This window comes from Prosopis cineraria, unplaced genomic scaffold (assembly GCF_029017545.1).
Source record: "Prosopis cineraria cultivar Desert tree isolate PC_DT_omini unplaced genomic scaffold, ASM2901754v1 PC8, whole genome shotgun sequence".
Lineage (NCBI taxonomy): Eukaryota > Viridiplantae > Streptophyta > Magnoliopsida > Fabales > Fabaceae > Prosopis > Prosopis cineraria.
Genome location: NW_026555339.1, coordinates 7313170 through 7324467, shown reverse-complemented (window position 1 = coordinate 7324467; position 11298 = coordinate 7313170). Strand labels below are relative to the sequence as shown.

The following is an 11298-nucleotide window of genomic DNA, read 5'->3' as shown; positions in this document are numbered from 1 at the left end:
CTCAACCGTGTCTTTTACGGTTAAGATTGCAAAATTTGAAATTGTTTAAAATGAATATTTTGCCTCAGCAAAGTGGGAGAATCGTTGGATCAAGCAAGTGAGATTTGGATGGTGGATATGGAGTAGGGAGAAAGGAGATGGATCCGTGATGAGCGCATGGTCTTGGTCAAGTAAATGATACCTCATCTTGGGTGATGTAAGCAAACCAACCCACGCCATCTCATCTCATATCTCCTTCATTTTGATTTCGCTCGAGGACAAAATATGGAAAAGTGAAAAGGAATTCGCCATTGGGACTATTTTCGTGGTACCCACTAGCATAAATCATGGAGCTTGTATTTTTTTCTCTTTTCCCTTGAAATGAGTTCACACTGAGCCAAAAATTTTAGTCCTGTGTGTATTTCCATCTTCCAGTTACATATAATATAAATAAACAATAACAGAACAATTTGTTTCCCATACATTTTAAAAAATAAAGAAAAATTTGCAAAATAATGATGATGAGTTTTTGTCATCTTCCCTATTGAAAATGTAAAGAATAATTTGATTTACTGCCACGCAAAATATTTTGTAATTTATTTCGCATACATGTTAAAAAATAAAGAACAATTTGTTCTTTAAAGATTGGTTTATACCTACATAAATTTAAAGAATAATAAAATTTCTAGTCTCTCAATTTTATTTTGATCCCTCAAGTTTAATTTGTTGTCAATCTAATATTTTGTTTTCTTAAGTTATAATGTTAGTATTCTAAATTTTGAAATATAAATTGAACCTTAAATTAAACTGATGTATAAAATATATTAATAGCTTGACATGCATGTATGTGATTAGATGAGAAAAATTCATTTTTCATAATTATTTGATTTCTTTGTTTTCTCTTATTTGATATTTAAATAACAATAAAAATTAAATTTAAGAAATCCAAGGAATAACTGCAATAAATATAATAAGTAGCTAAAATTTTCATTTTAATTGAAGGATGAAAGATATGGACAGACCTGTAGTCTTTAGGTCAATGAATTTCTCCTTTCCACTAAAAAAAAAAATGAACTTATTTCACCAGGGAAAAAAAAAAACAATTCCATCAGTCTTGCGGGTAGGTCCCACGAAAATAATCCGAAACTCCCAATGACCATTTCCTTCCATTTTTCCATTTTTCTGGGCCTAAGTTCTCGAGCGAAATCAAAATGAGGGAGAAGAGCACCGCTTACTTGATGAGTACCATATGCACTCATCATATTGCTGAGCAGGGAAACTGAACCCATTGAAAGGTGGGGGTTACTTGATTTTTGCTTTTTTGGTCAATGCAAAAGCTTTTTAAAGAAAGGAATTCAAATTAATATCATTAATTGCCTTTTACGTTGCCAGATAAGCAGGATGAAGCATGCTAAATATATACTTTCATTTTTTAAACAAATTAAGATAAGCGATATAAAATACTTTATAAATTTTCTTTATATTTTAGATAAATATTTTTAATTTAAATGTCATTTTTATCATTATAGATTTTTTTTTGTAATTTTATATGCATATCAAACAAAAAAATAAAAAAATTAATCGTAACATGTTGGATCATGGTTCAATTATGGTTAAACCATTAACTCTTGAATTAATATCTTATTAGGTTTAATTATCTGTCTAATTTTTAAAACCTGAGCTATTACAATTGTCACCGGTAATATCCAAGTTAATTTTAAAAATAAATATATCAACAGCGCGCAAATGGGAGCAAATGATACATATATTATTACCTATATTTAGCAAGAACTTACAAAATATTTGTGGGGAGGCCTTATACAACACGGTGGTCCTTCGGCAGTGTGCAACATTGACGGTCAAAGGATCGGGTTTAGAGCTGGTGGCTGCAACTAATTAAAGCAAAACATCTTGAACATATTTATTAAGGTCTCCGAGAAATCCGCAAGAGAAAGTGAGGAAAATGAATGTGAAAAATAATGTAATTAACAGCTGTTAAATATGGCGTCATAGGTTTGGAATTGTGCATCCTTGTAAGCATAGTCGTCGGACTCTTGAATTGACTTTCTCAATTTATTATTTTTATATTTTTAAAGTGCTTTTTGAATAAAAGCTATCTAAAAATGTGATAATTATCGTACATGAAGGGAAATGAAACTAACCCATGATCCATGAGAATTGATATGATTAAAGATAGGAAATTTAGAAAGTGGTTCACATTGTTTTGGTTTTTCCATTGTTCAAATTGTTTTGGTTTTTCCGTTGTTCTGGTAAACGCATATATACGAAGACTCACGAGTGGAGCATTCAATAATTTGGTTGGGCAAATTGTATTGGTCTTTTTTCCCAATATGCTCATCATCAACCAGTAGCAACGCTCTAATGTGGACCACTGTAAAATATATATATATATATATATATATATTCACACTTATATATTTAAGTTGTTTGATTCTAATTAAATTAAAATATGTAAATATTTTGTTTATTATTATTATTATTATTATTATTATTATTATTATTATTATTATTAACACATAAAATTCACTAGTATTTTTTTAATTGAAAAAAATTGTTAAGTATAATTAACTGCAAGTTACAAAAAAAAGTCCTATAAACTCATAATTATAATTACTTTTTAATATCAATAATTAAATTTAAAAATAACCCATGTTGTTAGATTTTTTTTATATTAAGTATGTTGAAGGATAATTTACTTTACGAAAATAGCTTAAACTATTTGACTAAATATATTAAAACTTTACATATTTATAATTTATTTTTTAATTTATATATGTGAGACTTCCTTTAACTTTATAAATACATCGATATTAATATAAAATATAAATAGAATATTACGTACGTGAGATTCACCTGATTTAATATAAATATATTATTCATATTTGAATCTATTAAAATTAAGATCGGTAAATTTATGTGAAGTTTATCTTTCTTAAGAAGAAAGAAAAAAATTTACATTTTATAAAAAATAATAAAATGCAAAAAAGATTAAAAAAATAAAATTCACATAAATTCACATATATTAATTTTAAAGGATTTAAATATGTATTATTCATGCAAAACATGAAATTTTTTTCTATAAATTGAAAGCTAACAATCCCGACTACGAGTATATTCTGTGGCCAACTTGAATCAATTGAAAGAAATAATCTTTTATTCTTTCTTTCCATGGCCTCTTCTTCTCCTTCTAATCCCTTCCTCGTCGCTGCTTCCTTTTCTCTCGCTTGTTTCTTCTACTTCCTTTTCATTTCTGAGAACAAAAGCTTTGTTAATGCAATAAGATCAGAAGAAGCTTTCGAGTTTCAACATACTCATCATCGCGTTACTCTCGACTCTCTCTCTCCTTCTTCCTCTTGCAGCTCCCATCAAGGTTTCTCTCTCTCTTCAATCTCTCTAACTCTGTTTAACTTTTGAACTCTTAGTTTGTCATCTTTTTACTTATTACATGGTTGATTTATACATTAATTACTATTATTATTTGATCGGCGCCAGCTTCACAATTTTGTATACTGTGTCTCGAGTTAAATTGATTTCCTGGTGTATAGTATACATTTATTGAGTCTTCGCTTCACGATTTTCACCCACTATTCACTAAAGTTTATAAAATATTAAATCCCATGTTGTACGTACGTTGTTATTTTTTTTTTTTACTATCTCAACTGGACAATAAGCACGGATAGAACCACTTTCGTACTTTCAAGTGACAACAAACGATGAACAGGTGGAAGCAGGAATGGATCCATGGAAATGGTACACAAGCACGGGCCATGTTCCAAGCTGAAGCAACGCTCATCCTCATCATCATTGACTTCGTCTTCATTCATTATACCACACAGCGAAATCTTGAAGCAGGACGAAGCCAGAGTGAGGGCAATCAACTCCATGCTTTCCAGAACACTGAACCTCCAAGAAGCTAATACTTCAAAGATTCAGGTTCCGGCGAGGTCCGCCATCTCTCTTGGGAGGGGGAACTACTACGTCACGGTGGGGCTGGGAACCCCCAAGACTGATCTATCTCTAGAATTTGATACCGGCAGTGACCTGACTTGGACTCAGTGTAAGCCCTGTACTGGTTCTTGCTACAAACAGAAGGATTCCATCTTCGATCCTTCACAGTCATCTTCCTACTCTAATATTCCCTGCACCTCTTCTCTGTGTTCCCGACTTTCCTCGGCGTGTTATGCACCAACAAAAGCATGCTTATACCGTATTAAATATGGCGACGGCTCCTCCGCCATTGGCTCCTATGCCAAGGAAACACTAACCATACCTCCCAATGACGTCTTTCAAAACTTCCTCTTTGGCTGTGGCCAGGACAATCGAGGTATCTTCAGGGGCACCGCCGGACTGATAGGCCTCAGTCGCAGCGCCGTCTCCATCGTCCAACAAACAGCCCAGAATTACGGCAAAATCTTTTCCTACTGCATCCCCTCCACCCCCAGCACCGTCGGCTACCTCAGCTTCGGCGGGGCGTCCTCCAAGAGCAACATCAAATACATTTCGTACCATTCCATCTCGGAGGCCCCCTCCCTCTACGGCGTCAATCTCATCGGAATCAATCTCGGTGGCGTCAATCTACCGATCTCAGCCTCCACGTTTTCCTCTGGCACGATCATCGATTCGGGAACTGTCATCACACGACTCCCTCGGGCGGCGTACGGTCCCCTGAGAGAAGCTTTTGGGAGATTCATGTCCGCGAGGTACCCGAAGGGGGATCCGGACGACTTACTGGACACATGCTACGATATGAGTGGCTTCAACACTGTTTCCATTCCAAAGGTATCGTTGACGTTCGAAGGTGGGGTGAAGGTGGAGTTGGACGTAATAGGGACTGTGTACATATTGAGCACAAGGCAGGTGTGTTTGGGGTTCGCTGCGAATCAAAATGACGACGACGTGGCTATCATCGGAAATAATCAGCAGAAAACACTGGAGGTAGTGTACGACGTTGACGGTCCCAGGATTGGGTTTAGAGCTGGTGGCTGCAAGTAATTAAAGCGAAATATCTTTAATAAGTCTATAAAACTAGTTTTTGGCTGCCTACAATAAATCCGTAAGAGGAAGTGAGGAAGTGAAAAATGTAACCAATAGCTGGTAATTATATACGACGATGTTTACATGACTTTGTTTTTACGGTTTCTTTGGGTAATTGTTTGTCCTATAGATAATTATTTCTTGATACAAACTGCTGATCGAGCTGTTAGAGTTGATCCAAAGCATATTGCACTTTTAGATTCATATATATATATATAGCAGACGTGTTTTACTGATTTCTTTGGGTAATTGATGGGTCCTATCACGATAATTTCTGGATACAACTATTGATTAATTAATGGAAGATATATATCTCATTTATTTCTTCCAAGTTTAGAGAGCTTAGAATTTGTTTGTTGAGATTTATGAATAGCTAAAATATACATTTGATTTTTTAATTTTAAACAAAGTTTTATTTTAGTTTCTTTATTTATAATTTTAGTCTCTTTATTTTATAAAGTATTTTTTAATCTTTTAAACTTAATCTCAATAAATTTTTATATTTAACTTTTAAATGTTGATAAAATATATATGAATTTATGTAAAGTTTTCTTCTTTTAGTATTTTTACTCATTTTATTATTTTTATAAAATATAAATATTTTCTTTCTCTTTGTTAAAAAGGAAAGCTTTATAAAATTCATGTATGAATTTTCAATTTTAGAGGATTTAAATTTAAATAATATAATTAGATACTACCTAACTTTTTGTTAGATGAATTGGACTCAAAAGTTTGGGGTTCGCAGTTGTATATCTTTTTTAAGACTAACGTTAATTTTAATTTAACAGAGATTTTTCAGTCTTAAATATAATATATGAACATAAAATGAGCAATATAATAGCATTCACATTACCGGTGGAAAACCATTTCGTCTCTTTATTTCAAATCAAGTGCGCACTTTCATGTTAACAAACATCACCATAAAGGACGCAAAAGACTTTGGAAACTCGAAGTCTTGCAAAAGACTATAAATATGAAGTTGCAACAGTAAAAAAAACAGAGGCAATTTTTGCAATTTTCAACTATTAACAAGGAAACTGAGGTCAGTTGCCCATGATTTCTACGAGGAGCCATGGTGCACGATGTTTTCCAAGAAAACCGCTGGAACTTCCCAAATAATTCCCGTTGACTTGCCTGCTCTAATTATTTCTTTTTCTTTTTTAAGTTTTCAAAATATCAATTTGTTTCTTTTTCCCCCCCGAACAGCCACCATCACTTGACACTTTTTACGGAACCATATTCAAGTTTGCTTTAATAATATGCTTTTATCTCCTGGTCTTCATGGTAAAAAAAAAATGCAAAAATATATAAAGCGACTTAATCCATGGCCGCCTCAAATAAAACCTGAAATATCTAAAATTATTATTTTTCTGAGCTTAGTCGTCCTAGAGTTATCTAGCTCACTTAGACTTGCCTAAATTCTCAACTCCATAAAATGATGAAGCATTTTCGTAAGTTTGAGTCTGTACATGAATTAGACTCTACCTAACTTGAGATTAGTTATAGAGTTTGATCTGAGTTGAGTTATTTGATTAGATTTACACAAATTGATATATCATATACACGTCTCTTTCAAGAAACATCGATCCAATCTCTAGATTCAAATCAAACAAAACCAAACAAAGCCTTCAGAAAAAATTAACCAAAAGTCATCGATCAGATTCACATTGAAAGCCTTAAATCGAACCAATCATCTCTGAATCAAAGAAAATAATTGAACAATAGCTTTCAAATGTTGGTCGTCGTCAACTTTCTGGGATCTTCGGTGTTCTTTCCCTCTCGTGTTCTTCACAGCACGTATCGCTGCCAGAAAGACTTGGACAAATGCATGCCAATGACAGTAAATCATTGACTGACTAAATCGATTTATTGTGAGAATAACATCATCTCGTAAGCCCGTGATAATTCGTTGACTGAGTCAAATCTATTACCATTGTTTTAACAATTATTGAATTTAAATCATTGGGTATTTAAAATTTTGGGTGGTTAACTCGAATCACTCATAAATAATATTCACCCATAAAGGGAAGTGACACCAGATGCTTCCTTCTACACTCATTTAGTATCCCATTCAAGCAATTTTTTTTTTTGTGGGTGTTCTGTGTGGCCTCCAGAATCACAGAAAGAAACCATCTTTTCTTCTTTCTTCCCTTCCTCTTTGCTTCTCTTTCTCTGGTTTGCTTCTTCTTCTTCTTTTCCGACAACAAAAGCTTTGTTTTTGCAAAAAGTAAAGCCGGTAATATGTTTCAACTCGCAACTTTTGGGTTAGCCCCCAGTGGGTTGCAAGTTTGAAACGGTGAGCTCGCATGCCTGCATTTTGTGTGAGTTGAATTCTGCTAACTCACAACCCGCAACGGGTTGGTAGGTTAGCGAGTTGACCCGCAAATAAAGAAGAATTTTTTAATATTTTTTTTACATTTTAAAAATTATAAAAATTTATCTCTTTTTGTTATTTTTCATAGTAGAAAAATCATCTATTTTCCCTAAAAATTAATTATTCAAATAAAAATAAAATTATTTTTAATTAAGACATGTTTATATCACTAATTAAATATAAACTAATTAATTTGAGTACAATATATGTTGAATACATTTCTGAAACTCTAGTTTGGTTTTCTCCAATAATAAATCCGCAAGAGGACGTTAATTATAAGAAAAGTGAATGTGAAAAATGCAACTAATTGCTGGTAATTATGTTGCCACAGGTTTGGAATTTACTATATTAAGCATCCTTGTGAGGTCATGTACGTTAAAAAACAAATGTAAGAGTTCCCTAAATAAAGTGACAAGTTTCTGGTATCTTTTTTACTTTTTCTTTGGATATTTTTTCGGTCTGATAACGATAACTATTTCTTGATACAACTACTTATTGATGACAGATTCTTCATATTACGTTGAAGTTTCAAGGTCTGTTATTGTTAATTAGTTTCACTTACATCAAATTGAGATTAGAATCCATGGCCTCTTGCATCTCAAAACATATACAACTACAAAGCCGTTAATGCCATTTGACATTTTTACATATAAATACAAGTAAAAAACTTAATTTTCAAATCTTTTAACAAAACATTAGTTTGCTAAAGTTCTTAATTAATTCTTACTATAAAATAGTTGTCAATAAAATTATAGCATTAATTCCTTAAGTTTGATTAAATTATTAATTTGTTCCCTCAAGTTTAATTTTTATTAATTTTTTCTCTTACAATTATATTTTTTAAAATATATTGAGGACTTGGCATGTAGATATATCTAATTATATCAATCTAATTAAATATTTTACATGGTGTTTTCCTATTTTATTTTATTTAAATTTTTGAGTCTTTTATATCTAAATAATTATATTTCTTTTCATATGTCTACATGATTGTCATTAAATAATAATTTCAGAGATTAATTTTTATAATATTATGGATAACGTTTAAAAATACGAATAATAAATTTACTTATTTTAAATCTCTTGATACAAGAATATAACACACATCTTTCCAAATTCTCAAATGTTGGTCATCAACTTGCTCGGATCTTTGCAGTTCTTTCCCTCTTGTTCTGCATAAAACACAGCTCGCCGCCCTAAAATTGAACGAAAATTATAATACTTTTAGAGATTAATTTTTTAAATATTAGGGATGACGTTAAAAAATACTAATAAGTAATAATAAATTTAATTCTTTTAAAAATCTTGATATATGAATATAACACGCGGACATCTTTTCAAAATTTCAAATGTTGGTCAACTTCCTCGGGTGTTCTTCCCTCTCGTGTTCTTCACAGCACAGCTCGTCGCCCTAAAGACTTGACAAAAACATGCTAATGACCGAGTCAATCGATTTAATGTGTGATTCACATCATCGTATAAGCCCATGTCAATTCATTGACTGAGTCAAATGTATAACCCTTATTTTAAGAATTATTGAAATTAAATCATTGGATATTTAAAATTTTGGCTGGTTTAAGTCGAATCACTCATAAATATTCACGGATAAAGTAAAGTGGCAGCGGATGCTTCCTTCTACACTCGTATAGTATCCCATTATAACATATATATTTTGTATTCTGTGTGGCCTCCAGAATCACAGCAGCTAACCATATTTTCTTCTGTATTTCTTTCAATGGCTTCTTCTTCTTCTAATAACCCCTTCCTCATTGCTTCTTTTTCTCTGGTTTGCTTCTTCTTCTTCGTCTTCTCGCCCTCCATTTCCAAGAACAAAAGCTTGGTTTCTGCAAAAAGAGAAGAAGCCAGTGAGCTTCAAAATACTTATCATCGTATTCCACTCAGCTCTCTCTTTCCTTCTTCCTCATGCAGCTCTCCTCCTCAAGGTCATTAATTTCTGTCTTCCTTCTCTCTCTGTGATCATCATATGAATTTTACCTTTATATCTCTTTTATTTAAATGCAAGGGTGTTTGACTTTCATAACAATAATACTCTGCATGAGTCTTCATTGTGTGTCTGTGTCTCGAGTTAAAATGATATCTGGTATATATATAGTGTTTATAGTCTTGACTCTCGAGTCTTCACTTGTGGATTTCTTTTTCAATGCACTTAAAAGTTTTTAAAATATACAATCCCATGTCGTACGTACGTGTTTATTTTTTGTTACTATTTCAATTGAATAGTAGAACCACATGCATAGTTTAAAGTGTGACACATACGAAAGAACAGGAGGAAGCAAGAATGGATCCATGGAAGTGGTACACAAGCACGGGCCATGTTCAAAGCTGAAGCAACCCTCATCATCATCTTCGTCTTCTTCATTGGTTATACCCCACAGCAAAATCTTGAAGCAGGACGAAGCCCGAGTGAGGGCAATCAACAACATGCTTTCCAAAATAAAAAACCACTGCCAAGAAGCAGAGACTTCAATGACTCAAGTTCCAGCTAGGTCCGGCATCCCTCTGGGGTCGGAAAATTACTACGTCACGGTGAGGCTGGGAACCCCCGAGAGAGATCTGTCTCTGGAATTTGACACAGGTAGTGATCTAACCTGGACTCAGTGCAAGCCCTGTGCTGGATCTTGCTACAGCCAGAAGGATCCCATCTTCGATCCGTCACAGTCATCTTCCTACTTTAATGTTCCCTGCAATTCTTCATTGTGTTCTCATCTCTCCTCCTCATGTTATTCACCGACGAGAGCTTGCTTCTATGGTATTCGATACGGCGACGGATCTTTTACCATTGGCTCCTATGCGAAGGAAACACTAACTATATCTCCCAATGACGTCTTTCAAAATTTCCTCTTCGGCTGCTGCTAGGACAATAGAGGTATCTTCAAGGGCACCGCCGGACTGCTCGACCTCGGTCGTCGCGCTATCTCCTTCGTCCAACAAACTGCCCAGAAGTATGGAAAAATCTTTTCCTACTGCATCCCCTCCACCCCCAGCACCATCGGCTACCTCAACTTCGGCAGGGCGTCCTCCTACAGCAACATCAAATACATTCCGTACCATTCCATCTCCAAGGCCGCCTCCCTCTACGGCATCGACCTCGTTGGAATCACCCTCAGTGGCAACAATCTCCCGATCTTCGCCTCCATGTTTTCCTCCGGCACCATCATCGACTCAGGCACCGTCATCACACGGCTCCCTCCGGCGGCGTATGCTCCTTTGAGAGACGCGTTCAGGAAATTCATGTCTGCGAGGTACCCGAAGGGGGAAACGGATGACTTACTGGACACATGCTACGATCTGAGTGGCAACAACACTATTTACATTCCAAAGGTATCATTGACGTTCGGTGGTGGGGTGAACGTGGAGTTGGACATAGCAGGGATTCTGTACATAATTAGCATAAGGCAAGTCTGTTTAGGGTTTGCTGCGAATGAAAAGGATGACGATGTGGCCATTATCGGAAATACACAGCAGAAAACACTGGAGGTAGTGTACGACATTGATGGTGAAAAGATTGGGTTTCGAGCCGGTGGCTGCAACTAATTAATAATTGGTCCAGTGGACCAAAAATATCTTCAACTTGTATATTAAACTCTATCTTGCTGCTTGTCTGCAACAAAATCCTTAAGATGAGTGAGGAAAGTGAATATGAAAAATGTAACTATTAGCTGGTAATTATGTTGTCGTTGGTTTGGAATTGTGCATCCTCGTTTGATTATCTAAAACAAATGCCAAATACTTCAAACAAAGTTAGAAAATTTAGGGTGTGTTAAGAACCTTGTTTATATTATATTGTTTCGTTGGGGTATTTTTTTTTTGTCCTATAAATGACAATTATTTCTTGATATAACTACTCTTTAATGTGATGTCATTCGATT

General features: G+C 34.2%; 3 protein-coding genes across 3 annotated transcripts; all 3 read left to right on the top strand.

The window, feature by feature from the left end:
• Nucleotides 1-3131: 3131 nt before the first annotated feature.
• LOC129318785 (aspartyl protease family protein At5g10770-like) lies at nt 3132-5133 on the top strand. Its single transcript, XM_054963738.1, has 2 exons — nt 3132-3370; nt 3722-5133. Exons 1-2 carry the CDS (start codon nt 3169-3171, stop codon nt 4990-4992), a joined length of 1473 nt encoding a protein of 490 aa, XP_054819713.1. The 5' UTR covers nt 3132-3168; the 3' UTR covers nt 4993-5133.
• A 4002-nt stretch (nt 5134-9135) lies between these two features.
• Nucleotides 9136-10291, top strand: LOC129319080 (aspartyl protease family protein At5g10770-like). The gene is made up of 2 exons (XM_054964121.1): nt 9136-9351; nt 9696-10291. Exons 1-2 carry the CDS (start codon nt 9144-9146, stop codon nt 10283-10285), a joined length of 798 nt encoding a protein of 265 aa, XP_054820096.1. The 5' UTR covers nt 9136-9143; the 3' UTR covers nt 10286-10291.
• LOC129319081 (aspartyl protease family protein At5g10770-like) lies at nt 10291-11065 on the top strand. Its single transcript, XM_054964122.1, has one exon. The coding sequence runs from the start codon at nt 10565-10567 to the stop codon at nt 10961-10963; it is 399 nt and encodes a 132-aa protein (XP_054820097.1). The 5' UTR covers nt 10291-10564; the 3' UTR covers nt 10964-11065.
• Nucleotides 11066-11298: the final 233 nt, after the last annotated feature.

What these genes read in the sequence shown, in the direction of transcription:
- LOC129319080 (XM_054964121.1), top strand. Translation starts at nt 9,144, where the DNA reads ATGGCTTCTTCTTCTTCTAATAACCCCTTCCTCATTGCTTCTTTTTCT. An exon ending in ATGCAGCTCTCCTCCTCAAG is followed by an intron (nt 9,352 to 9,695) that starts GTCATTAATTTC and finishes ACGAAAGAACAG; the next exon opens with GAGGAAGCAAGAATGGATCC.
- LOC129319081 (XM_054964122.1), top strand. Translation starts at nt 10,565, where the DNA reads ATGTTTTCCTCCGGCACCATCATCGACTCAGGCACCGTCATCACACGG.
- LOC129318785 (XM_054963738.1), top strand. Translation starts at nt 3,169, where the DNA reads ATGGCCTCTTCTTCTCCTTCTAATCCCTTCCTCGTCGCTGCTTCCTTT. An exon ending in CTCTTGCAGCTCCCATCAAG is followed by an intron (nt 3,371 to 3,721) that starts GTTTCTCTCTCT and finishes AACGATGAACAG; the next exon opens with GTGGAAGCAGGAATGGATCC.